Genomic DNA, 23,817 nt, shown 5'->3' with positions numbered 1-23,817 from the left:
TAATGGAAATGGTAGGGAAAACTTTTGAAGTGAACTTGAGGTGACCTGTAATGGAGAGCATGAAGATTTTGAAGTAAACTATAGCAATCAGTTGTGCACAGGTAGGGAAACCTTTGGGGGTAAAATACAAGGTCACCTCTAGGTGAGGGAATGAACACTTGTTGAGGTAAACTGAGTGAATCAGTTGTGGAAGTATTAGTAAATTCTGGGGGTGAAACTTGATGTAACCTCCATGGTAGAAAATAAATGAATCTTTTGAGGTAAAAAGGAAGTAATCAGTGTTGGAGAGGCAGGGAGATTGAGAGTAAACTTGAGTCTGTAGTGCAGAGAATGAACATACTGAAGTTAAATGGAGGTAGTAACTTGCAGACAGGGAAAAAATGTGGGGGTCAAGTCTGAGGTAATCTCTAGGGGAGACAACATTTTTGAGGTAAACTGAGGCAGTCACTAGGTGACAGGTTGGACAAGTTTTGGGGGGTAGAAATTAAAATGACCTGTTGGGCAGAGAATGGACATACTGAGGTGAATATCAGGTAATAAGTAGTGGACAAGTAGCAATAATTTTGGAGGTGAAAGCTGGGGTGATGTGTGGCAGGGAGAGCATACATCCTGAGGTAAAGTGAGACAGTACTGGAAAGATAGTGAAATATTTCAGGGTAAAACTTGATGAAATCTCCAGGATAGAAAGAGAATATTTATAGGTCAAAAAGAGTAAATAGTTAGTGGGCAGGTAGGGAAAATACTGGGGGTAAAACCTGAGGTTATCTCTAGGGGGAGAGAATGAACATAGTGAGGTAAAAATCAGGCACTGACTAGTGAATGTTAGGGCAATTTTGGGGGGGTAAAACTGGAGCTAATCTCCAGAGTAGTGAATGAATACTTTCTTGTAAAAAAGAAGAAATCAGAAGTGCACAGACAGGGACAGCTTGGAGGGAAAATCTGAAGCAATCCCCAGGGAAGAGAATGAACAGCATGAGGTAAACTGAGGTAGTCACTTGCAGAGACACAGTGAAAATTTTGGGGATAGACACTGAGACATTCTGGAGGACAGAGAAAATTACTTTTGGGGGTAAAAATGGGATGATGGGTAGGGCAAAGCTTGTGGGAAAAACTTGAAATAATCTGTAGGAAAGAGCATGAGCATTTTGATGGAAAAATGAGATATTTATTCTTTGCTTCCCTTTGGGATAACTTAATCTGCACCCTTCCATGAGCAATTCCTTGGCTTCTCCTGGAGAAAACCCCACGGCAGAGGCAGTGTGCAAAGGAGCCCCGAGCTGTGCTTGGAGCAGGGAGTGCTGAGAGCTGCGTGTGCCTCTGCTGCCCCAGGCTGGCAATATCCCCATGGAACAGACTGGGCAAATGGGATTAGAGGAAGCACAATCCCTTCCTGGAAGAGGTTTTCTCCTGTGCAGATCAGGCACAGGGCAGGAAGGGAACTTTGGAGATCAGCTGCTTTCCCCCAGAAAGCATCACTCACACCAGCATGGATGACATGACCTGTGCCCAGCGCTCACCATGCACCCGGCCAGAATCAAGAGCAAAGGTTGGTTTGGGGGTGAGCACTTGAAATAACTTTGAAAGAGAAGCAATCACCTTTTGCTGCTTTTTTCTTTCTTGCAGATGCTGGGATTGCCTCTGGGCACATGTGCTGAGCTCTCCCTGCAGGGAACTGTCAGCCCTGAATGCCTGTGCAATAACTGCAGCTGCCCAGGCAGACACAGGAAACTATTCCACACATGAAATTGCCATGACCCAAGGCACTCCTGGAGAGAGAGTGTAGAGAGTTAGAGCACTGATCCTGCTCCCTGCTTTCCCAGTAGTGCATGAACATGGTTTCATCCTGATCCTGAGAGCTCCAAGGACAGTAACAACTGAGGTGCCACTGATGCTGCCACTTTTCTGATGGGCCTGGCCCAGATCCATAGCCCAGCAGGGGTCTGTGGGAGCAGTTCAGTTCCCCCTCCCTTCCTGCACTCTGGGCAGTTCCAGGAGCCATCTGATCCCTTTCTGAGGTTGCCACCACAGCCTAAGCTCCCCCCCCCCACTGGGCCATGATGGCATCTGCGTTCCCAGAGCCAGCGAACGGCTCCGGCCCTCGCACCACTGCTGCACATCAGGCCCGGCCAGGGGAGCTGAAATAAAGCCTGGAACTCTCAAGGGTAAACTGGCACCACAACCACAAACCTCCCTCAGTTGAGAGTAAAGAGGTGTCCCTGTATTTACACACGTCCAGGAACAATACTCCTCTAGAGCAGGCGTGGATTTACTTTTTTATCAGTTGAACTGGCACTGCTGCCACCTGATGCCATTAAATTCTCCATCCCCACAATCCCTGGTTACCCTTGGCTGTGGGGTTTTTGCTGTCCCACAGTGAGTTAGGAGGGATCTCTGGCCAGCCTTGTTGCCCAAGAGCATTCAAAATCCTAATCCTCACTTCTCTGACTACTGAATACCTTAAACGCCACTCTGCGTTGTGCAAAAAAGTGCCTTGGTCCCACTGGGAACTGCACATCTCTAACAGCTGTTCTCAGTTATTCCAACTGAGTAAAATAATTATTAAGGAAAAGAGGAACCAGTTAAACCTAACAACTTTTGCCTGATGTTTTCCTCAGGAATGAGTTGGGAGCTCAGTAGCAAGGCCTTCAGACAGGCACAGTGTCTGATATAAACTATATCTGTGCACACATAAAAAATAGGTTATATATAAATAGGTAGCTATATGCCCTAATATATAATACATATTTATATTACAGAGTTATGTAAGGCATCAATATCTGCCCTACATATAACCAAAAATATTTATCACCAACTACCTCTAAATTACCCCCTGACCACTGATGCTAGGAATGTAACATTTTTAGGGATCCTAAAATCAAACAGATGCAGGAAAATAAACCACGATTTTATGCCATTAATTCCAAGATGTTTTCCTGGATGTGTGCTGCTGCATCTGTTTTTCTGTAAGATCTTGTGCCTTATCCCTGAAGTGCACTCAGAATTGTCAGGATCATGAAATCCATTTGGGATTTTACTGTTGCTGCAGTATCCAGTGAGATGAGTTTTTTCAAAATGATTTCTCTTGGACGGAGCACATCTCCTCAAGTTCCTTCTCACTTTCTGCATCCTGGAAATGCAAAAAGGGAAAAGATCAGTGTGCAGCTCAACTGAAACAAATAAAAAGCATCATTTCCCTTCTTTCTCTCCAACCCCAAATCAGTTTTTAAGCATATCATGGAATCCTGGAATGGTTTGGGTTGGAAGGAGTCTTGAAGCTCATCCAGTTCCACTCGCTTCCACTGGGCCAGGCTGCTCCAAGCCCCGTCCAAGCGTGAGTCTGAAAAACCCCAAACAAGTCCCAGATCTAGACAGCCCACTGGAAGAAAACCCAAAATTAATTAGAACAGCAGAGCCTGGCTTCAGTCTGGCACTTCTCCTTGACAGCACGCAGAGCTGGACGGAGTGGTCAGGGCACACTCGAGGGCAAACTGGGAGAAATCACGGCGGGGTCTGCCCTGGGATGGAGACCCAGCGCCGTCCCGCTCGCCCCCCCTCCGGCCCCAGGGTGGGTCGGTCCCCGCAGCGCGCGCCCCTTCGGCCGGGCTCGCCCACTCTCCGCGAAGAGGGGCGGGAGAGGGGGCTAAGCAGAAGCTGCGGAGACAGGATCCCCTCATGCCGCTTCTCACCGTTGAAGTCCCCGGTGTCGGCCACCACCGTGGTGTGGTGCTTGAGCTGGTCCAGCGCCGACTCCACCTTCTGCCGCTTCACGGGGGACAGCGACACGTCCGCGGCTCCGGGGGACTCGCGCGCCCAGGAGGGACGGTACGTGCCCGAAGGGCACCGGCCCGCGCGCTCCCGCCGCCCGCCGCCAATCCCAGCCTGGCTGGGCGGCAGCGGCCAATCAGGAGCGCGGACAGGAGACGGACGAGGCCGGGAGGAGCCGAGGCGGGGCAGCGGGAGGGAGAGCGATTCTGATTGGCTGGTTCGTGAGGGCCGGGCGGGGGTTCGCCTTGGCGACCGTGACGCCGCCATCGTCCCCGACGGAGCGTATCGGGGGAGTCTCCTGGCCCCGAGATCTCTCGGGCCCGGAACCTCCTGTCCCCGGAGTCTCCGTGTCGCCAGAACCCCCGGCAGTCTTCCCCGCGGCCGGTACGGCGCCCGACCCGCCCCTGAGCCACCCGTCCCTCGTGGCCGCGCGGGGCCCGGGCGCGGCCGGTGCCGCAAGGTGGCGGCGGGCAGCCCCTGAGGGAGGCGGCCGTGAGGGAAGGCTCGGGGCCGCGTCGGTGGTGCCCCGCTGCAGGAGCTGAGCGCTCTGGGCTCCCTTCCCCGCCGTTGTGGCAAGGTTCGAAATGGTTTATCGAGTGCAGCTCCAGGCGCTGAGAGAGCCCTCGGCCCAGTAAGGCAGGTGTTTTGGGCTCGTGGTTCGCCTGAACTTTATTTAGGCTGTAAAAGAGGTGATCTTGTTAGTGTGGGCCCACTTGGAAATTGTACTCTCCAAAACATCTACAGAAGGAATTACCAGTTATTTCAGCTGGGTAATTTAATTGTTAAGGAAAAGAGAAGACAAACTTTTGCTTCTGGAAACAGGATGGCTCTTGGCTGGAAATGTTGGAGAATCCGTGTAACAGGCTCCTAGTCATGGGGTTATGCTGTTCCCTCTTTCTGTATGGTTCCACTTGGGACAGCTGCCACAGTCGTTCCCCTTCCAGAGAGGCAAGAATGTGCTTTTGTGCAGCCTTCTCATGCTTTGCCCCTATTCTTAAGACACAGCTATCCAGGCCGTAACATCCTTCCTGTTGAATGTCAGTCCCCAAACCCAAAAGGAAATGTGTGGTTTCAGACATTCTGCTGAGTTTCTGAGACTCTCAGTGACAAAGCATTATGAAAACCCAGTGAAAGAGACGGAGATGGAGTTATAACTTAACTATTTTAATAAATCTTGTACAGTGCATGGTTATATCATTGTCTCCTTCGCTCAGTTACATCAATGTACAGTACTTTATAGCAGTGTCTGCAGGCAGTACAAACAGAACAGACGCACAGCTCAGTCGCGTGGAAATTTGTAAAAGTGGCCTCTGCAATAAGGTCTACTGAGCTATTTGTTTTAGGAAGTGCTCCCGTGGCTCCCGGCTTTACAGAGCTGTCATGTACACTCCTCTTAAAATCCCAGATAACCGTAATTCCCTGTGATTTGCTTTCCTCTACACCCCAGGACTAGAAGATGGTGTGTTTCCTAGCTCAACATTCGTTTTTATTTTCATTTTAGAAACTTTTTCACCTCCCGTGCTTGCCATCCTGCCTCCCATCTCCACCCTAATCCGGAGCCAGGGCTTCTCAGGAGGATTGTCCTCTTCATCCCTCCCTGACAAGGTGAGTGCCCTTCTCAGATCCTAGCAGGGCTGTGACTAAACCCAGGATCCTCCCCTGCCTGCACCCTAATTCTGCTGGTGAGAGCAGTGTCCTGTTTCAAATGAAGAAAACAGATTATCCATTGGAGACGCTTAAGAATGAAGCCAAAACTAAGGTGCACTGGTGTTCTCAGTTTTAGACATGAGCTCCCCAGATGCTGTTTTAAAGCTTTTTCCATTAAATGTGCAATGACAGGCACAAATTTGGACCAAGACTCAGCATGTGCTGAGAGAGAAAACCCAGCTGTCCCTGGGCTGTGGGCAGCTCTGGAGCTCTGTGTGCTTCACTGCTTTGCAATCAGATTGGTCTGTCAGTCAAACAGAGCTAGAAATGCAATGTGCCAAACTTGCTGTGGACAGGAACTACGCTGCTTGCTTGAGTTTTGAAATGGTGAGTAAATTTTGGAAGCATAATCACTTAATTCTGCTTCTAGGGAGAGGGATTTTCCTCACCCCTATTTACAGATTGCTATATACAAATGCACATAACTTTATGAAGGAAAACGGGAAGTAAAGAGCAACACCCTGTGCTAAATTAGAGGGGTTTTTTTCTTGTGGCCATTTAATTTGTGTTAAACCTGCCTTTCCCAGTGTGCTTTGGGGTTTCAGCTATTTGGGAATCATTTCAGCTGACTTTTTGCAGTGAAAATGTGAAGATGGGGACAAGTGACCAACACCCTGGGAAGGGCTGTGGGTGTGCCTGGGTCGGGAGCAAACGGTCAGGGCTTATCTTCTCCTGGTTTGAGGCCCGGTTTGGCAACACCACCACAACATTCCAGTGCAGGATCCGTGCCCCAGGGAAGGGCTGCACAGCTGCCCCGAGCCCCAGCCTCTGCATCAGCAGCGGTGGGCGGGTGGAACTCACCTATTTCCAGATTCAAATCCCTTTGTTTGTCATTCCTGCTCATTTCTAGGCACTGAAAGCTCATTTCAGCTGTTCAGAGATAGCACTAGCTGGTCCATGGATTTAAGGAAGCAGCCAGACTTTGGGAATGTGTGTTGCCATTCTAGCCTTGTCCAACGAGGGGGCACAGGGGGACAGGACAAGGACAGGCAGTTGTCACCAGCCCTCGTGGGCTGCAGGGGACACCTGCACTGAGGAGGAAATGGAAATGGAAATAGAAAGGGTTAGGTTGCCCAGAGAGGTCATGACTCACCATTCCTGGAAGTGTCCGAGGCCAGGTTGGACAGGATTTGGAACAACTTGGGCTTGTGACAGGCATTCCTGCCCATGGCAGGGGGGTGGAATGGGATGAGCTTTAATGTCCTTTCCTTAAACCCAAACCATTGCAGGGTTCTAAAGCCTTATTCCTCTGCTCCAGGCTCCAAGCCTTGAGGCTGGCCTCTCTTGTGCTGTGTGCCACGCCTGCTCTGCCAGGGGAGAGTGGGGAGCAGGGGACAGCCCTCGGAGAAAAGCTTTGGGGGTCTTTTTTTGCTTGAAGCCAGCCCTTGTACATCCAGCCCCGTGTGAATCCTGCTCTGATCGCATGCACGGAAAATTTCAGTATAAAATATATAGTTATAAAAAAAATACTTCATGCAAAATTAAAACACCTTTCCCAGTGGGACATGGTCTTATTGTCAACCCTTCCCAACAGTGTTCAAGGAATTGTCACTCTGATGGCAGCTGGACCCCAAGGGGAGCTCTGCTGCATCTGGCCTGGGCCAGGAATCATTGCTTTCATTCCCTTTTTTTCTGCACTACTTAGGGCTAAGAGCTGAAATAAAGCAGAGAGACTTTAATTTGCAGAATCAATCCTTTCCTGGCGGCGCTTCGTGATTTCTTGGAGCTCCGACTCCCCTCTGCTTTTCTGGAATGGAAACAAAACAGGCAGTTTGGATTTGAACTTCAAGCTGCAGTTAAGTGACAGTATTTAATTAACGCTGTAAAAGTAGAGCTAGTTTCAAAGAGATAAGTGATATCAGTAAAAAGCAGATTAATTAGTGGAAACAGGGGGATCTTACAGATTTGCTCAAAAGACACTTCGGAATTTTTACGTGTGTTTTATTGCTGGTGTAGGTTTGGTTGCATTTTTTTTCCCCACAATTGTATTTTTTAAAATGCCTGTTTAATGAGCTATCTGACGCTGCTGGTACAGCCCCCATTCCAGCAGGAATTATCCAGAAAAATGCTTACCTCCAGCTGGTTTTTCTCCACTGTGATCTTGCTGTAGACTCTGTTTCCCTCATCACCGCACACCTTCTTCAGCTCCTCTCTGTTGAGGGAGAAGAGCTGAGCTCCGGTGAGGATGCCCAGGTGTTCCACGGTCCTGGGGAGACACAAAGTAGGGAGGTGACGATTGTGCTGCACGTGGCCTCGTGCCAGAGGTGAGGAGTTGGAGATGGGAGTGGGACCATATCACGGGGCCCTGGGGCTGTTCCAAGGTGGCAGCTGCAATTCCAGTAGCATTTCAGGCCTTGGATTTAGTTAGTTAACGGTTTATCTCCAAGAAAATATTTATACCAGAGAAAGGGAGTGACTTTGGGCTCTGAACATTCTGGTTATAGAGCCTGGATTGAACAGGGTTGAAATCTAATTTGCAACACAGGCTCTGTAAGTAAATCCAAGTGGCTTGTCCCAGGTGAGATGGTGCCGGTGGCCTCCCCCGCTCCTTCTCCAGGGAAGGACGAGCATTGCACGTGGCAATAGGGCAAATCTTACTCTTTGCTGAATGACTTGGCCTCCAGCCAGGCTTTGACTTCTTCAGTGCTGGATTCAAAGGTGAGGGGCACGAAAACTTGCTGAGGCTTTTCCACTTTGAAATTCCTGTGGGGAGGCTGAATTTTATTGTTTGTGATCTTCTTTAGCAGCTCGTCGTTCAGCTCATCTGTTTGGTGAATAAGTTCTGTAGAAACAAGTAGGGAATGAAATCAAGTCTTCAGTCAAAAATGCCATTAAATGTTTGTGGGGAAACTGTAAGGCAAATGGGGATGTGGCTCAACATTCTTATTTAAATTCAGCCCAGAAAAGTGATTCCCATTTTCCTGTGCCCCTGTGTTGCCATTTATTTTGCTCCCATCACCCCTTGGCTGTTGCCTGATGTGGAAGCACAGTTCTGTGAGAATCTACAATTGGAGGTTTGGAATTGAGACCTTTTCAGTCCTCTCTGCTGCTTCTAGTCACTAATTTGCTGATCGCAGAGCTCCAGGTTTTGCTCCGCAACAGAACAGAAGCGGCAGGAAGCACAAACTGGGAATGAGCAACACACTCATGATGGGATGAGCTTGAAGGTCCCTTCCAGCCCAGGGCATCCTGTGCTTCTGTGAAAACTCCAGTGACTCTTCATCCAGTATCACTTTCCCCATGAAACTCCTGAAGACTGTGGAGAATAACTCAGTGATACGAACAGATTTGTGTCCTTGTATTGTGGGGCTTCCTGTCGTCCCAGAAGGGCTCCTGCTTCCAGGAGTGGACAGGGTGGGATAAGGGGTGAGGTGAGCAGGGCCCCTGATCTCTCTCCTGCTCTGTGAGCCCCACAGCACGTGCAGGGTGAGGGAGTGATGCGGATCTCCTGTTTGGCCGGGAATTCTGTGGAACCACATGAAGGAAGCGGCCAGGCGGGCACTGTGTGTGTGCCGGGAGATGAGCAAAAGGAAGTGAGAGAAAGGGATTGACCTGAGCTGTTCCTTAGACACACTTAAACATTTTGGAAGAGAAAGGAAACTCTCTCCTTGGGAGGAGGAGGAGGAAGTTAGAACTGGAGGAAGGAGGCATGGGGTGATCACTTATTGCCCTGCTCGGCCCGGGCCGCCCGAGAGCCCCGGCGGTGTCACAAGCCCCAGGGCTGCTCTCTTGGCTCTTGTCCTGCCTGGAATGGCCTCCAGACACAGTGCTGCTGCATTGCTGTGATCAGTAAAAGGTGCAGGGGAGCCCCTTGGGCAGGTCTGGTCCCCCGAGCGCCCAAACCCAGGGGAGCCCAGAGTGGGACACACACGTGCGTTCTTTGGCGTCCTGTGCAGAGTGGCGCGACAACATCTCAGTGCCCCACTTATCCCCGGCGTAGCTGGCAGGCAGCTTGTGGGTTGGGCTGGATGGGCCATGGCCCCTGGGGCTCAGGTCTCCTTTGTACCTCTGGTTAGACTGGTTAGAAAGGGAAAGAAAAGTAAGAATTTTTTTTGGTCGTTTTTAATTTTCTTAAGCTTTCTGCCTCACACCCACGGAGGGACAAACTGCCGTGTTCTCCTTGTGCTGATGTGGGGCTGGGGAGACCTCAGGTGGAGCTGCATGGAAGAAGTTAATTTCTGGGAATGAAGAACCCAAAGCAAAGTCTGACGTTTGCGCAAGGGAATTCCTAGTTGTGCCAAACATGTTCGATCTCATTGGAAGGCAGAGCCTCACTGCTCCGTAGCTGGGATGTGAAGCGGGACCACTGCCAAGGGCCTGGAGCGGACTGGAAAGTTTTTTGACGTTTTGATTAAACTAGCAGGGATTTATCCAGAAGCCTGCTGGGCCGCCTTAGGCTTTGCCCAAACGCTGCAATACCAAAATGGGGAAGCAATTCCATGCTTCCCTAGGGTGTTTAGAACACTCCAGCTCCACATTTCTGCAGTGCAAGTTGCAGTATTCAGTTAATTCTCACTTAGATGGTGTTTCCATCTGCCTCCACTCCAGTAACGTGTTCCTGGTGCTGAACTGAACTGGCTGAGGGAAGTGTCCATCTTTAATTTAACCCCCAAGAAAAATCTTGATGTGGAAAAATATGGAAAGCAGGAGGCTGGTGCACAAATAGGAAGGATAGGCCTTATTTGGGAAGACGATCGTAGCAAAATGTGAATTTTATCATAGGAGACTCAGGAATCTCCTGGCTTTGTCTACTTCTGAAGGTCTGTCCTGATTGGTGCATAGTATCCTAAGAAATCAGGGAGGTCTAATGACAACATTATTCCCAGAGGCAGATTGTGCCCTGCAGCTGATACCAGTCAGGTATTACCTGACTACAGACCTGTTTGAGCTCTTCCAGTTTCACCACATCCAGGATATTGTACGGAACATAACCGGCCTGCCCACTCCGGTTGAGCAACTTCCACCACTGCTTATTATCTTCCAACACCTGAGAGAGGGACAAAAATAAATCTGCTGTGGGAAAATGGGATTTCAGGCATAAACAACCAGGATATAGCGGGGCCGAACCATCCAAAAGGTGAAGTTGCCAGAAGGACATCACTGAGGCCAGGAGCTCTAATCAGATCTGTTGCTCTCAGATGCAATCCAGGACTGAAACTTTTCCTGGAAAGCATCAGAATGTATCGTAAGGATGAACAGGAGAGCACCTCTGCGTGCTGAAGAACTCATAGTTCCTACATAATGTCCCTGTTTCTCCAGACCTTTTTTTCCTAATGACTGAGTTTCTGATGTCTTTTTGCATTAAAATAAATAATTAAATAAATAAAAAGCCACATTTTGCAGAGAAACCTTTTCCTCAGGTCACAGATCAGTGTCAGCCCAAGTCACGTCCCACCTTGTCCAGCTGCCAACAGTGCTGCAGTAAGAGAAAGGTTATGAGAAAGGTGCTTTTCAGAGAAAACAAATCCTCGTGGAGGAGGAAGTGGTGATAAGGAACCGACCCAGCGGGGGATGAGCAGGGCTCTAGAGCGAGTTGTTGTCCTCCCTCCTCACTGTGGTTAAAATGGGACCGATGTCTTTGAGCTGAGGAAATGACACAACACAGCACAGGCAGCCTGCTCCAGCTTTGGGTTTGAGCAAAGCTTTGTGTCACTGCTGAGATACCACCAGGGAAAATGGAGTTGGTGCTTGTTGCTATCCCGAGCTCTCTCCTGCCCCTGGGGGACACACCTTTTCCAGGAACGGTCACGTACCTCCAGGATTTCATCCTTCAGCACCGAGAGCTCATTGGCGTTTCGCGCGGTGAAATCGTAGCGGATTTTGGCAAATCTCTTGGGCACAGCCACCCCCTGGGCCTCGAAATTCCTGCAGAAGAGAAGTGGCCTGAAGTTCATTAACCTGAGCTAGACTGTTGGAAGGACTCTGTGTGGAAGCTGGAATTGTATTAGAGGATCATCATAAACTAAAAATATATGTGACAATGTGGCCAGATTGCAATGAATCTAAAGACAGGACAGGGTTGGCTCGAGCTCACAGAGCTGCTGCCTCCAGTGTAAACTAACCGCCTCGTGAAAGCAAATGGTTTTTCACAGACATTATTCAAATAAAAGGGGAAAGGGGAAAAAAAACCCAACCAAGAAAAAAGGAAGGTTCCCATTAGCAAAAAAAGCCTACATGAAAAAGTGAGGTTGTGAGCTATGGCCGAAGGGCCGAGTTTGGTGCTGATTCTCAATCAATTCAGCAAATGACAGTGCATTGATGCAACTGTTTTTTTAGTCAAATTTAGTCCTGATTCTTCACAGTAATTTGCCTCAAGAAAATGAGCCCCATATCCTTTGGTGAGTTCCCTGTTGGCTGAGGCCCAGACCTTCAGGCCGTGACTTCTCAACATACTTGCAGTGAGACTGGCTCCCTCTTAATTGCTTCTTTTTGAAGTATGGTTTGTCACTATCATCCTGCTGAAGATGAACAGGGCTGGTGTCTCATCTTCATATATTCTTCCCCCTCGTCCCCTCTCCTTCTTTTCCCCTTTTTCACCTCTAAATAAATTTCTTCAAGGCGATTTAACCCTGGGATAGTCTAATCCACTTTAGTCCTTCGTGGTCCACCCTCAGATAGATGTGTTGGCACAGAAGAAGTAAGGGTGTTCCTTTAGGATCTGATACTGTAATAAAGGGAAGAGAAAGATGAAACAGGCATTTCATGTTTGTCTGTTTTCTCTCCATGTCGTTTCGTGAACATGTACTCACACTTGGCCAAGAGTAGTGCATTCAGACACTGCATATGAGTGTTGAAGAGGGGACTGAGAAGGAAGAAGCTTAGTGTTCTGCAATAGGAATTATGCTTTGGGGATTTTACGAATTGTTTCCCTCTTTTTCACCATCATGCTCTTCTTGCACACTTCCTTGTCTTTTGCTATTGAGCGAAAGTCTGGAGGCTCAGAAAGCCCAAGTTTCATCTGAGAAAGATTTCCTGTGTCAGAGAGAACGGAAGGGATTCTGTTTCCATCCTTTCATGCCAGGAAGGATGAACTGCCTGTATCAGGAGGTGCCGAATTGGTTCTGGGTGCTGCTGTAGCTCACAGAATTGCAAGACCCAGTGCTGCAGGAGTTCAAATAACAGACCAGTGGAAAGGCTCAGGGGCCACAAGCTGTGCTGCATCTCTCATGGACTTGCAAGGAACCTCTCCTTTGGTGTCTGTGCAAGTGCTGGCTGATGTGGGCACTAGGATTGCTCTTTTAATCAGGCAGCTCCAGTACCTTTCAGAAAAGAATTTTCATGGCACATCATGAGCCATTAATCTCTTGACTAACCATAACATTTCCTTACTCCTTGGTTTTACAGCATTACTCAAACACTGACATTTGTCATTTCACCAGCCATCTCCCTTGACCTCTAGCATCAGGCACTTGCAGGGGGAAGGATCTGGTCTCACAAATATTTTCATACTCTGATCTCTGTGATTTATTAACCATGAAGTTTTGCCTTCAGAACTCAAGATGCCATTTCAAATAATTTCATGTGCAAAAGTCGAGTTATTGGGCAAAAGGGATCCTTGATAGCTGGGTACAAAGGACAGCAGGACTGCTGTTGCTGTTTTGTTTTCAACTACTGTGCTTGCTGTGTGACCTTGAGGAAATAGGTTCACTGCAGCTTTATGGTTCCGTTTTTGCATAGGGAAAATAAGGGCAGTGATAATTGCTTTCAGTTGTAAAACACTTTTAAGATTTATGGAATATGAATGATTCTTACTAAGTGAAAAGTGTTGCAAAGCTGGCTTAGTTGCACACTGTGCTAACAAAATCCCATATCAGCCTATTGACCCCAGCCTGAAACACTCATTAAAGTTTATAGGACATTTTGGTGGATGAGTTGAGGCAGTTGTTCTGCTGGAAATATCATACTGAAAGCACTTTTAAATCCATCATCCGCTTTGACTTTTTTCTCTATTAAAACTAAACACAACTGCTTGCTCTTTCCAGTTTTCTTAGTTTAGTTTTTGATGGGTAAGTACTCACTGTTAACTCAGCTTGTACCCCCATGGCATCTGAGACATTACAGTTCATTCTAGTCACAGCATAAACACACAATAGCTGTTGTGCTGAGACAAAAAGAGTTATAAAACATGTAAGATATCCAATGGACTGGTATTAACTATCAAGTTGCATGGTCACTTTTGAATGTCAAATGTTCTTTTTATGGATACTGCATTAATTTAATTTGTGCTTAAACGTTAGCTAGGCTAGACATTGGTGTCTGAAAAGTTTACATATTTTTCCAATGTCAAAATGTGTAAATTTAGTATTAAAGAAACAAAACATATTTACTTGTACTAGAGGAAAAATACTTTCGTAGCAAAGAAATTAACTGAGGTGCTCTTTAGAAATAGGTCTGGCTTGCTTACAGAATTGTTGCTTATGCAGTAAAGCAGATCTACAGATGTTTTCTTTTTTTCTTCCAGATAAAACTTGGATTGTTTGAAAAGTGGGGAGAAATTTCACCATAGTACAAAAGAAGATACAGAAGAGGAGAGCAGAATGAGAGCTTTGCAAGTGCCACATGCCTGCAGCCTGCTGTCTTTAGCGATGCTGTTCCTTCCAGTCACTGGAACGTCAAAACAAAATATCCCAAGACTGAAGCTTTCCTATAAAGGTAAACTTTTCAGTAGTTTTTCTGATTCTGCCACTTTGGTTTCGATGTGATACTGCCAGCAGTTCTTTTTGTATTACTAACCAGGAAATACATAATAGAAGCCTTAAAGATGGATGAATTCTGCCTCGGGGCAGTATTAAAATCTGGGTTTTTTGTTGTGTCGGGGCACATGTTTCTGAAGTATAAATGTCTTTTAAAAGTATTATTTCTGTTTGCTCCAAGAGGATGTTAACAGACTATACATAAATTAGAGGGGAGTGGTCCTTGAAAGGCTCTGAGGTGCATTGGAGACATTCCTGTGTGGCTGGTGCGGATGATGTGACACATGGAGGACATTCACACCTTCCTACAGCATCAGAGAAAGTTGAGAGCGCTGACTCAAGTGTTTCAAGGGGACTGACATTTATTTTTGTAATAATTCTTTTTCTATCACTAAGTGGGTATGTTAAACTCTTCATATGTGGTTTTCTTTCTCCTTGCCTCTTTGGATCACAAAAGCGTGATTCTCTGCAGAATTTCTTAGTCTTGTGTGTAGTTCTTGTTAAGAATGGTACCGTCTGAGGGATTTCAACACAGACATATTTATGTATTAATGGCCAATTTTTTAAAGAAGGTGGATTTCTTTTTGCTTTGAATGTACAGTACACCTCCACAGGCACAGAGATGTGTCACTGACACTTCCTTCTTTAGTGAAAACAAATGCTCTCCAGTTAGTTATGTTTCAGCTATGTCAGCACCTTGCCCTTAGGGGAGCTATTTCTGCTCTGTTTTTCAAACTTATGTCTTCCTATGCATTGCAGAGTTACACTCAGGATGGTGTGATGGGACAGGCTGTAGAGCCTTCACCGGGGCTTATGATATGTTTATCATGAGTTTAACACCCAGAGAAATGTATTGAGTAAGCAGAATGACATGCTATTTATTTACAAGCTTCTCTTTTGCTAGATTTGCATGCCACTGTGCATGCTATTCCACTGTGTATATAAATGTGTTTGGATGTGTTTGTGCGAGAGAGACAGAGGAAGCAAGATCAAGGGATCTTGACAACATTTTTATAAATTCAGGGAACAGTTGCACTCCCTGAAGCCAATGCATACAGAAACTGAAAGAGCTGACATGAGTTATGAAAGTTAGCAGTAAAACCCTCCTGACATACAGCCGGCCTTCTCACAGCTAGGCCTTTTGAGCTAATTCCCAAAAGCAGCATATACCATATGGCCATGGCATTTACTGTGGATTTGACGCTCACGATTAGTGAATTCCTCTCAACTTCAAAAGCAGATAGCCTTTGGCAAAATCCTGATGGATGCCTTTGGCAGGTAAAGAGGGGGAGAAAGAAAAATTAGTGAGGTCAACACAGGGGAAAAAAAATGGCTGAAATCTTAGTTTAAAATAGTGGCAGAGACCTGCTGGGAACAGTTGGGAAAATGCCTGAGCTCGTTTAAAAAGACAGTGAGCAGATGATTGATATTTAGGCCCTGACCCAAACTTTTCTTAGCAACTTTATAAACCTTTCAGTTTGGCTTGAGGGATACCGTTTCCTGTCCAAACTTATTCACCTATATCCCTGTAGGGGGGGAAAATCAACAACAGATACAGATGCAAAACAGCACATAAATCTTAGTTTTGAGAGCTGTGATGGAACTGAAAAGTCAGAAGAAAGAGAATTACCAGAATTTATTGTGCCTTGTCTTACTTTCTTGGGGGGTTGGAAGGTGTATATTTTTCCACATGGAACAAGAAATAATTTAATGCTGTTTTTTCACATTTATGTATTGTAAATGATTCCAGTATGGCTTATCATAATTAAACTATATTTTGCGTGTTGACAACAGAATATCAGATGTACTGAATATTTAATATAGTTGTGAGAATTAAGTCCACCTTCCTCCCCCCAAATCTTTCAGACAAAACAATTCCAAGGTTTCTGAGAATAAGATGTAGGAGAAATGAACTGTTTTGCCAGTTCTCATAAAATTGTTAGTCATGTCACTGACAAGTCCTGGCATCTCTGTTCTTTGGAATTCATACTTGAACTCTCATGAAGAGGAGAATACAGGGCTCTTTTCCTTCTTTATGGAAAACAGATGAGAACTGGCCACATCAGGCAGTTCCAAAAACCTGGTCACATGTGTCTTTGAAGGGAAGGTTTCATCTCCTTTCAGGTGCAATGTGCTTATGGCATAGCTCCATCTTCCCAGAAGAGCTGAGCATTTGCTGGGGCAGGAGAGCTGGAAGTAAGCGGGACTTTGCTCTGCAGTTACTGAAGCTTCCAGTTGCATCAATCAGTGGTGGATGGAGGAAGAGGGAGAGGGTAGGGTGGTTAAAGATGTGTCTATAACTGCAGGAGTGCTTCAATAAACCACAGCATGTCAAAGCTCCTTTGTGTTCAAACAGCAATTGAAATTTTAGACCTTCTCTGAATGGCAGTTATAGGTTTCCTTCTTCTCAAGGTTGTCATCTTAACGAATGGGAATCTGTGCAGGAAATGTTAAGATATTCCAGTGAGTGATGTTGGGATCAATGTAAAGTCATACAATGGATTTCCTTTATTGTTTGTCCCAGTCTAAAGATGTGTTCTAAAAAATTGTGCATGTATAAAACTAAAACTACACACAAATCAATTAAAATATGTTGTAGTACAGCATCAAAGTCATATATTTTCCACCTGTGTTAACCGAATACACTATGATCTTTAATCACATATCTCATCCTTTCACATTTTCCCTGATCCATTAGTTGAAAAATTCTCTTATTCACTCAGACTTAACGTTTAGATACTCGTTCATGTCATTACTATCCCAGAAATTGTCACTCCTCTTGTGATGTTTTTAGGGTGCTCTCACTGCATATACCTTACTTATTCAGTGTATCTTAGATACTTCTACAAGATTGAGGTGCTTTTACTATTACAGCTTTAATATTAGGAGAAGGTAACAAACTGTCTTCTAATAGAAGATTATGATCTTTAGAAAACCAGGGGATGATTTTGAGTAATATTCCATATTTTGACTCTCTTTGCCCAGTACTGCTTTCAGTCTAAGACCAACAGTGTGTATTTATCACTCATTTTCATGTAGCTGGAGATAACCTGTGACCTTCATCCAAACTGCAGAACTCCACAAGCACAGAAGTGATATTCAGCTTCCCTAAGCAGCACGTCCTTGTTGTCTGCTGCCTCATTTAACATCCTCATTCCAACCTCTAGAGCAGATGCAGAAGGTTTTCATATACCAGTCTAATTCATTAATGTCATTTTCAGGACAGCATCAGTTCTGTTACTAAAGAATGGAAGGCTCAGTGTCCTAATTCATGTATGTTTAATTCATACAGTGTAGACAGTCTTGTTTCTGTTTGATCTTCTGAGTAATAATTTTTCCTAATTCATTGGGAGGTCCTTCCATAAATATCGTGTGTGTGTCTTTTTAGATTTTACTTCATAGGGAGAAGTAAAGAATAGCCAGACCAGAAGGTTGATTGCCTTCTGAGAAAAAGAAGAAAAAAAAGCAAATTTTTCTCAATTTGTGGCTATCCTAAAATTTTCCTGCCGAAAGAGAGAATCCTAATTGCAAATTTAACCCTATTGATTTGATTTACTTGGCTGCTTTTCATGGACATTTTAGTAAGTGTAGTCTGTGTTCTCAGTGAATGCATTTATATTACAAAAGTGTGCACCCTAGTTTCTTGGCTGGGGGGCATGCCCTAGCCCAGATTTGGACATTGTCACCAGTGACATCCACAAACATCTATCATTCCCGTGTGGGAATGTGGCCATTCCCCAGAGCAAGCCATGCTTACTGTGACAGCGGTGACTTGGTCAGAGGACCAGGAATCCTGCATTGTGACACAGTACAGAGGAATAAGCAGGACTGAAGGCAACGTTTGGCTTTTAAAGCAGGATTTACTTAGCACTGTTAAAAACGACTATGGTAGTAATTTACATCTAATAAACAAAAGCATTATTCTCAGCTGATTTGTTTTTCTCCATATAGAATGAATTAAGATGCAGTCTCATTCTCACTGAAGTCATGGCAAGAGTTTTTCCACTGAAGTAAATTGAAGCAAGATCAAATTCACGCTCCTCACTTTTTTCATCTTACCTAAATAAACTAAAGACAGGTAGTTCTTTCTCCTCTGCCGAAGGATGACAGTGCTAAATCATCAGCTCCACATGGAAATTAGCCATGTTTAAGGATTGTTTAGTTTCACGCAGTGTTTTGCGCACAGGATTTTCTTCCCCCAGAGTGATCCATTCTTAAAACATGGTGAAAAAGCAAACAGAGAACATTTTGGTGCCAGGAATTCTTTTGAAAATTTGACTGGGTGAGTGCATTTCCTTAATGTTCAAAAATTATCCTTTGACCATGCTATTTAACAGTGTCAAGCATTCTGTTCTCTATATTGTTTTTGCTTTAAACCTGTTTCATTTTAGAACTGATGAGATGCTTAACTGTTGCATCAGAGCAGTTAGTTTGTTCAGTTTCAGTACAGCTGGCTTATTTCTATGTCATGCATCATTTAATTATACATATAGAACATAGTTAAAATTGTACAGCTCCATGAGCCTCACTTAAACTGTCTGTGGCACTGCAGTAATCCCAGTACCCTGACGGGGTGTTGCACAGCTGTGACTGGTTGGAATGTGGTAAACTGGTGATGTGTAAGAGAGCCTAGAAGTGAGCTTGCATTTTGCAGCTGTGCTTGCTCTACTGGAAGAGGAAGTTAAACCAGAAAAAAACTGCTCTTGTGGCAATATCAGCATCTGTAAATCTGAATGCTTAATGAAAATCAAGGAAAATGTGCTGAGTGAGGAAGTGGTGCTTTTCCCTTGTTTGTCATTTAATTAATTTTTGGTGGTTTGTTATTTCTCAGAAAAATCTATCTCAGATTCCTCTGTGGAAAAACATGAAGTGTTTATGTGAGAGTGAAGATCCTAGTATTGGATGATTGTCTAGATATGCAAAAGACTTTGCCTGTTTTGTCTCAAAAATGCTTTCTGGAGGCAGTGATCATTGAGACTTAAAATGTACCCTAGCTTGGGGTACATTTGGATGGATGGGCACTGCTGTCCATGTGTATATGCTGTCGACTGAGTATAAACTTGAAGGCATTTATTACATCTTAGTAATGGGAAAAGCAGCAAATTTCTTACAGACATTTTTTTTCCTTTTTTAAGCTAGTGAACTTGAAGGTCAGATTCAACTATATGTTGCATTTTCTGTCATATAATTATCATATCTATAATGTCCTGAAGAGCAGCCTCCAGTCAGTGACATCAACAGTTTACACAGCAGTTGAACTAAGAATAACCTTGGAGAACTGACCCATGTCAACCTCTTATGAGTGTAAACTCTAGTTCACAACAGTTTCTGTTTTTTCATGATCACAGAAGGGCCTCAGTTGGATAAAAGAAGAATTGTGTTCAAAAAATACAAAACTATTCTGCTGAATGTTCACTTTACTGTATCTCAGAAGAGGAGAGGAAACAAAACTGAAAGAGTAATACTTAATAAAGTATTTTTGCTCCCTTATAAAAAGAAGGACAGGACAACATCAAAAACAGCTTCCATAGAAGAATGCAGGGAAGATACATGATAAGTGGCATCAGCTTGGAAGAGGGATCAAAACTCTTTCTTTGATTGCTTTTACTAATGACATCTGTTTAAGCAAATCCAATTCAGAGCAGTTTCAGGAATCCCAAACTTGTTCTCTTTCTGAGCACTATTTGGAGGGCATGATCTGCCTGACATCAGTGTCTGTCTAGCAGTGGACATCTGTGGTCACTATGCAGGTGCTCGATTCACATCCTGTTTCCTTTTCCTCCCTCCCCATTTCTGCAGTTCCATTTGTAGGTGAGTTCCCCAAAGAAGAGCTGAGGAACATAGGGGATGACTCTTCCGTACTCACAGTCCTTTGGAGATAAATACACAGAGATAGCAGAAAGAGTCAGAATTTCCTTTAATAAACCAGCGCAATATCAGACAGGAAGGGCCAGGAAGTGCTCCAAGAGCTAGAGCATTACACAGGCGGGCTGGGAGGGCTGGGAATGTTCAGCCTGGAGAAGAGAAGGCTCTGGAGAGCCCTTAGAGCCTTTTCCAGTGCCTAAAGGTGCCCCAAGAGAGCTGGAGAGGGACTTGAAGAGCCTGGAGTGAAAGGACAAGGAGGAATGGCTTCCCGCTGCCAGAGGGTGGGTTTAGATGGGATATTGGGAAGAAATCCTTCCCTGTGAAGGTGCTGAGGCCCTGGCACAGGTTGCCCAGAGAAGCTGTGGCTGCCCCTGGATCCCTGGCAGTGTCCAAGGCCAGGCTGGACAGAGCTTGAAGCAACCTGGGATAGTGAAAGGTGTCTCTGGCCATGGCAGGGGGTTGGAACGGGATAATCTTTAAGGTCCCTTCCCACCCAATCCCTTCTGTGATTCCATGATTCCAGCGTCTCTACACACATGGAGAGCCAAAGCGCAGTGCAGCATCTTTGGCACCTGATCCTTAAGGTCACTTTGCTGGGCTGATGTTGGGAAACAAGACCTATGGATGGACTGATGAAGTCAGTCAATATTTTTGCCTCCTGCGGTGGAAAACACCTGCGATTCCTTTCCTTGCAGAGCTGCTGGGGGTTAAACAGCAGACAGTGCTTATGGGAATAACCCCTCAGCTGATCTTTGTCTTCCCTTGGTGGTTATTAACAGTGGCAGGGAGTTGTCTCCAGGATGCCCAAACGTCCCAGTGTCACTGTACGTGTCCGTGTGCGTTCATGAGGTTCCAAGGTGGGAGCCAAAGCTCCGGGCGTGCGGATCCATCACCTATTTCCATGTGGAGTGATGTTCTGTTTGAAGGCATCCCCGACCTGTGTCTGCTCAGCCGTCTGGCCATGCTTGAGTGAGGAGTTCCAGTAAGGATATCCATTGGCTGAGGAGAGCTGGAAAGGCAGACATGGAGTCAGTGTTACCAGGAAAGGGGAAAGCTGATCGGAGAAAAGGAGAGGGATAGTGGTAGATGAGTCATGGTCTGGCAGATTTTGGTCAAGGTGTTCTCCAGGGAAGCCTGTGTCCCTGGAGCTCAGTTACGCTGTAGGGTGCTGTTGCCTTGGATTGGGAGAGGCTCATTATTGCTGCCCTTTTCCAGCCTCATTTGCTTTCTGTATTTAACTGGGGCAACCAGATCCAACTGAGTTTTGAGCCAACTACTTGTTGCACGCCACCACTACCCCTGCAGCTCCATTTCTCTGGAAAAGGGGGAGGGAGAGTGAAGAGACAGGGACACAGGACTAACCTCCTCTTGCAAGTGTCCAATGTCTATTTCCCAGGGAGCTCCATGGAAGATTTCTGTGGGTGGTTCCCAGCCGTTGTGGAATTTGGGGATGTAGGTGGGGATGTTCGTGTCTCGGGGCCACTCGGCTCTAGGACAGAAAGTGGGAATATGAGGTGACATTCACGAAGAATGTGTCTTTCAGGGCATCCCCTGAAAGAAGAAGCAGGAGCATCAGGGAATCCAAGCATCCCGTCTGCGTGGGGAGCCTGGGGAGATGGCAGCTCTGTCCTTACCTGGATCTGGTCCATGTCTCCCCCAGGGAATCCCAGAGGTTTATCTCTTTGGGTGTCAGGTGTCCTCTCAGGAAATCGGTGGTGTCTTTACAAAGCAGTGGGCTGAGGACAGACGGGGCCAGCTCGGGGCCACTGCAGCTGTTGATGATCTGAGTCACACACAAACCACACAAAGAGGAGAGAACTTGCAGGAAACGGTCAAAATGTCAAACCAGGGACACACAGATGAGCAGGAAGCAAAGACAAAGCTGATCCTTGGATCAGCTCAGTCACTGCAAGAAACATCAACCTAAGTCTTTGAAGGAGACTGGACAGTTCAAGGGAACATGAGATTTTTTTGGATTGGAGTCAAAGGAAGAGCTGATCTACAAATGAGCTGTTGTTACAGACGAGTGAAGTGTCAGAAGCTGACACTTCAAAAAATGGAAAGTATCTTGCTATTCCTTTGTGGCTCCTTTTCCAAGTTGGGATTTCTGCTTCCAAGCATTTTCAGTGCAAATACTGAGCCGTATTTGCCTGAAGGTGAGACCAGACAGATTCCCAGTGGGGATTCCAGCTGGCTGCCCCTTTTGTTCACAGTAATGCCTTATTGACCCGGTGGAAGGATTCATATTTGCTGGGATTCCTGTATTTACTTCAAGCTTCAAACCGGATCAGAGGCCAGGAACAACCGGCATCGCTTCTGGAAGTTCCTGAGAAAGCTGTGGCCAGGTATGAGCAGTTTTCCAACCCTGTTGCACAATCTATCTACTTGTAAGTGTGAACTAGAAATAAAAGGAGTTCCCAGTGAGACCTGGGAATAAGATTTACCAGTTCCAGCGGCCTGAAGAGGAAATGCACCAACTCTGAAGCACGGGGGTTTTGGATGTGCTTCCTTAGTTTGGCCTGAAAAGAGAACGTAAACACAGTTTAACCCTAACCTGAGTGTGCCTTCTCTTTTCTGTCACATGGGGCGAGTGTTGTGGACTGATGAGAAGAGTAAGGGATGGAGGAGTAGGAATCATTCATTTTTATTTTGTGTCCATTTCTAATTCCCAGTGAATTTCAGGAGGGGGGGAATACCCTCTCTGTTAAATCAGTGCCTTTAAAGCTAATTTGAACAGACACAGAAGACCTTGGCTTATTTTGAAAGTCCTAGTGAGGAAGGGCCAGGATTGCTGGTGCTTCTGCCTCTTGCAGGGTTGAGAATCCCACTAGTTCCATGGATGAAAACAACAGGATAGGTGTTCTGAGGGTCCCCTGGCAAACTGCTGACAAGGGAAAGTCTCCACCAAGGTCTTGCCTGGGGCACCCGGAGCTGCCCTGGCCACTGAAAGGCTCCAAATCCAGTGGTATTTGAGGTGAGCTGTGGCAGAATGGAGGAGCAAACACTTGGGATTGATTTACTGCAAGAACTGGGTTTCAGTAACAGCAATCAGCTGAGCTGTGGTGAGAAACCTCTCCAGTTTGTGCTCCCATTCAGCTCCTTCTCCTGTCCTGGACTCCTGGCGCTGTTGCCATGGGAGACAGGCTCCCCGCTCCTACCGAAATGCAAAGCATTTGAAATGCCGGAGATGAAACATTAATGTGGAGTGGGAAACAACTGCTGGCAGCAGGGTGACCCAATGAACGGGCACTTCCCAGGGACTCGGCAGCCCCATGGTGAGGAACGTGGCAGGACCCCACCACAGTGTCCCAGCTCTGCTGCGTGCTCCACCCTGGGCTCTTGCCAGGAGATCAGCTGCTCCTTCTGATCCTGAGCAGGCACAAATTAGCCATATTTGCTTCTCAAAGAAAAGGCTGGAGCTTGGTATCCTGCTTTAAGGTTGTTTACAGTCTCTTGGTTTTCCTTATTAATAACTGCCCAGGAAGGAGCTTGTAGGATGTGTTCGCTGGACAAGTTTGGTCACAACTGACAGAATTCCTGCTGCAGTGGTGAGGCAGGGACTGAGCCTGGTTCACTGTCCCCAGAGCTCAGGTAGTACAGGACAGTCAGGCCAGTAAAGCCCCTGCTCAGGGCTGGAAACGAGATCCTGGCCAGCTTTCCCTCTCTGCCCCTCTCTGCAGTCCTGCTGGCCTATGTCATGCCCTGGGGCCACTCTGCCGTTGCTCAAATGGCCAAAATCCACTCATCCAGGAGTGGGAAAGGGAGGGAGGGCACAGGAATTCATCTT

The 23,817-nt window shown here is 46.2% G+C and overlaps 1 protein-coding gene across 1 annotated transcript in view; it reads right to left on the bottom strand.

Moving 5' to 3' along the window:
- Positions 1-23,817, bottom strand: part of LOC309585658 (epidermal growth factor receptor kinase substrate 8-like protein 2) — a gene marked incomplete at both ends in the record, with an annotated part of 196,613 nt that overhangs the window by 45,547 nt on the left and 127,249 nt on the right. Inside the window, 6 exons of the mRNA XM_082303577.1 lie at positions 7,546-7,668; positions 8,082-8,132; positions 10,388-10,459; positions 11,226-11,288; positions 21,688-21,735; positions 22,487-22,549. Coding sequence (XP_082159703.1) covers positions 7,546-7,668; positions 8,082-8,132; positions 10,388-10,459; positions 11,226-11,288; positions 21,688-21,735; positions 22,487-22,549 — 420 coding nt within the window. The remainder of the gene's footprint in view (positions 1-7,545; positions 7,669-8,081; positions 8,133-10,387; positions 10,460-11,225; positions 11,289-21,687; positions 21,736-22,486; positions 22,550-23,817) is intronic.

Source organism: Coloeus monedula, assembly GCF_965178545.1.
Source record: "Coloeus monedula genome assembly, contig: HAP1_SCAFFOLD_92, whole genome shotgun sequence".
NCBI classification, from domain to species: Eukaryota; Metazoa; Chordata; class Aves; order Passeriformes; family Corvidae; genus Coloeus; species Coloeus monedula.
This window is presented reverse-complemented; position numbering and strand designations above follow the sequence as displayed.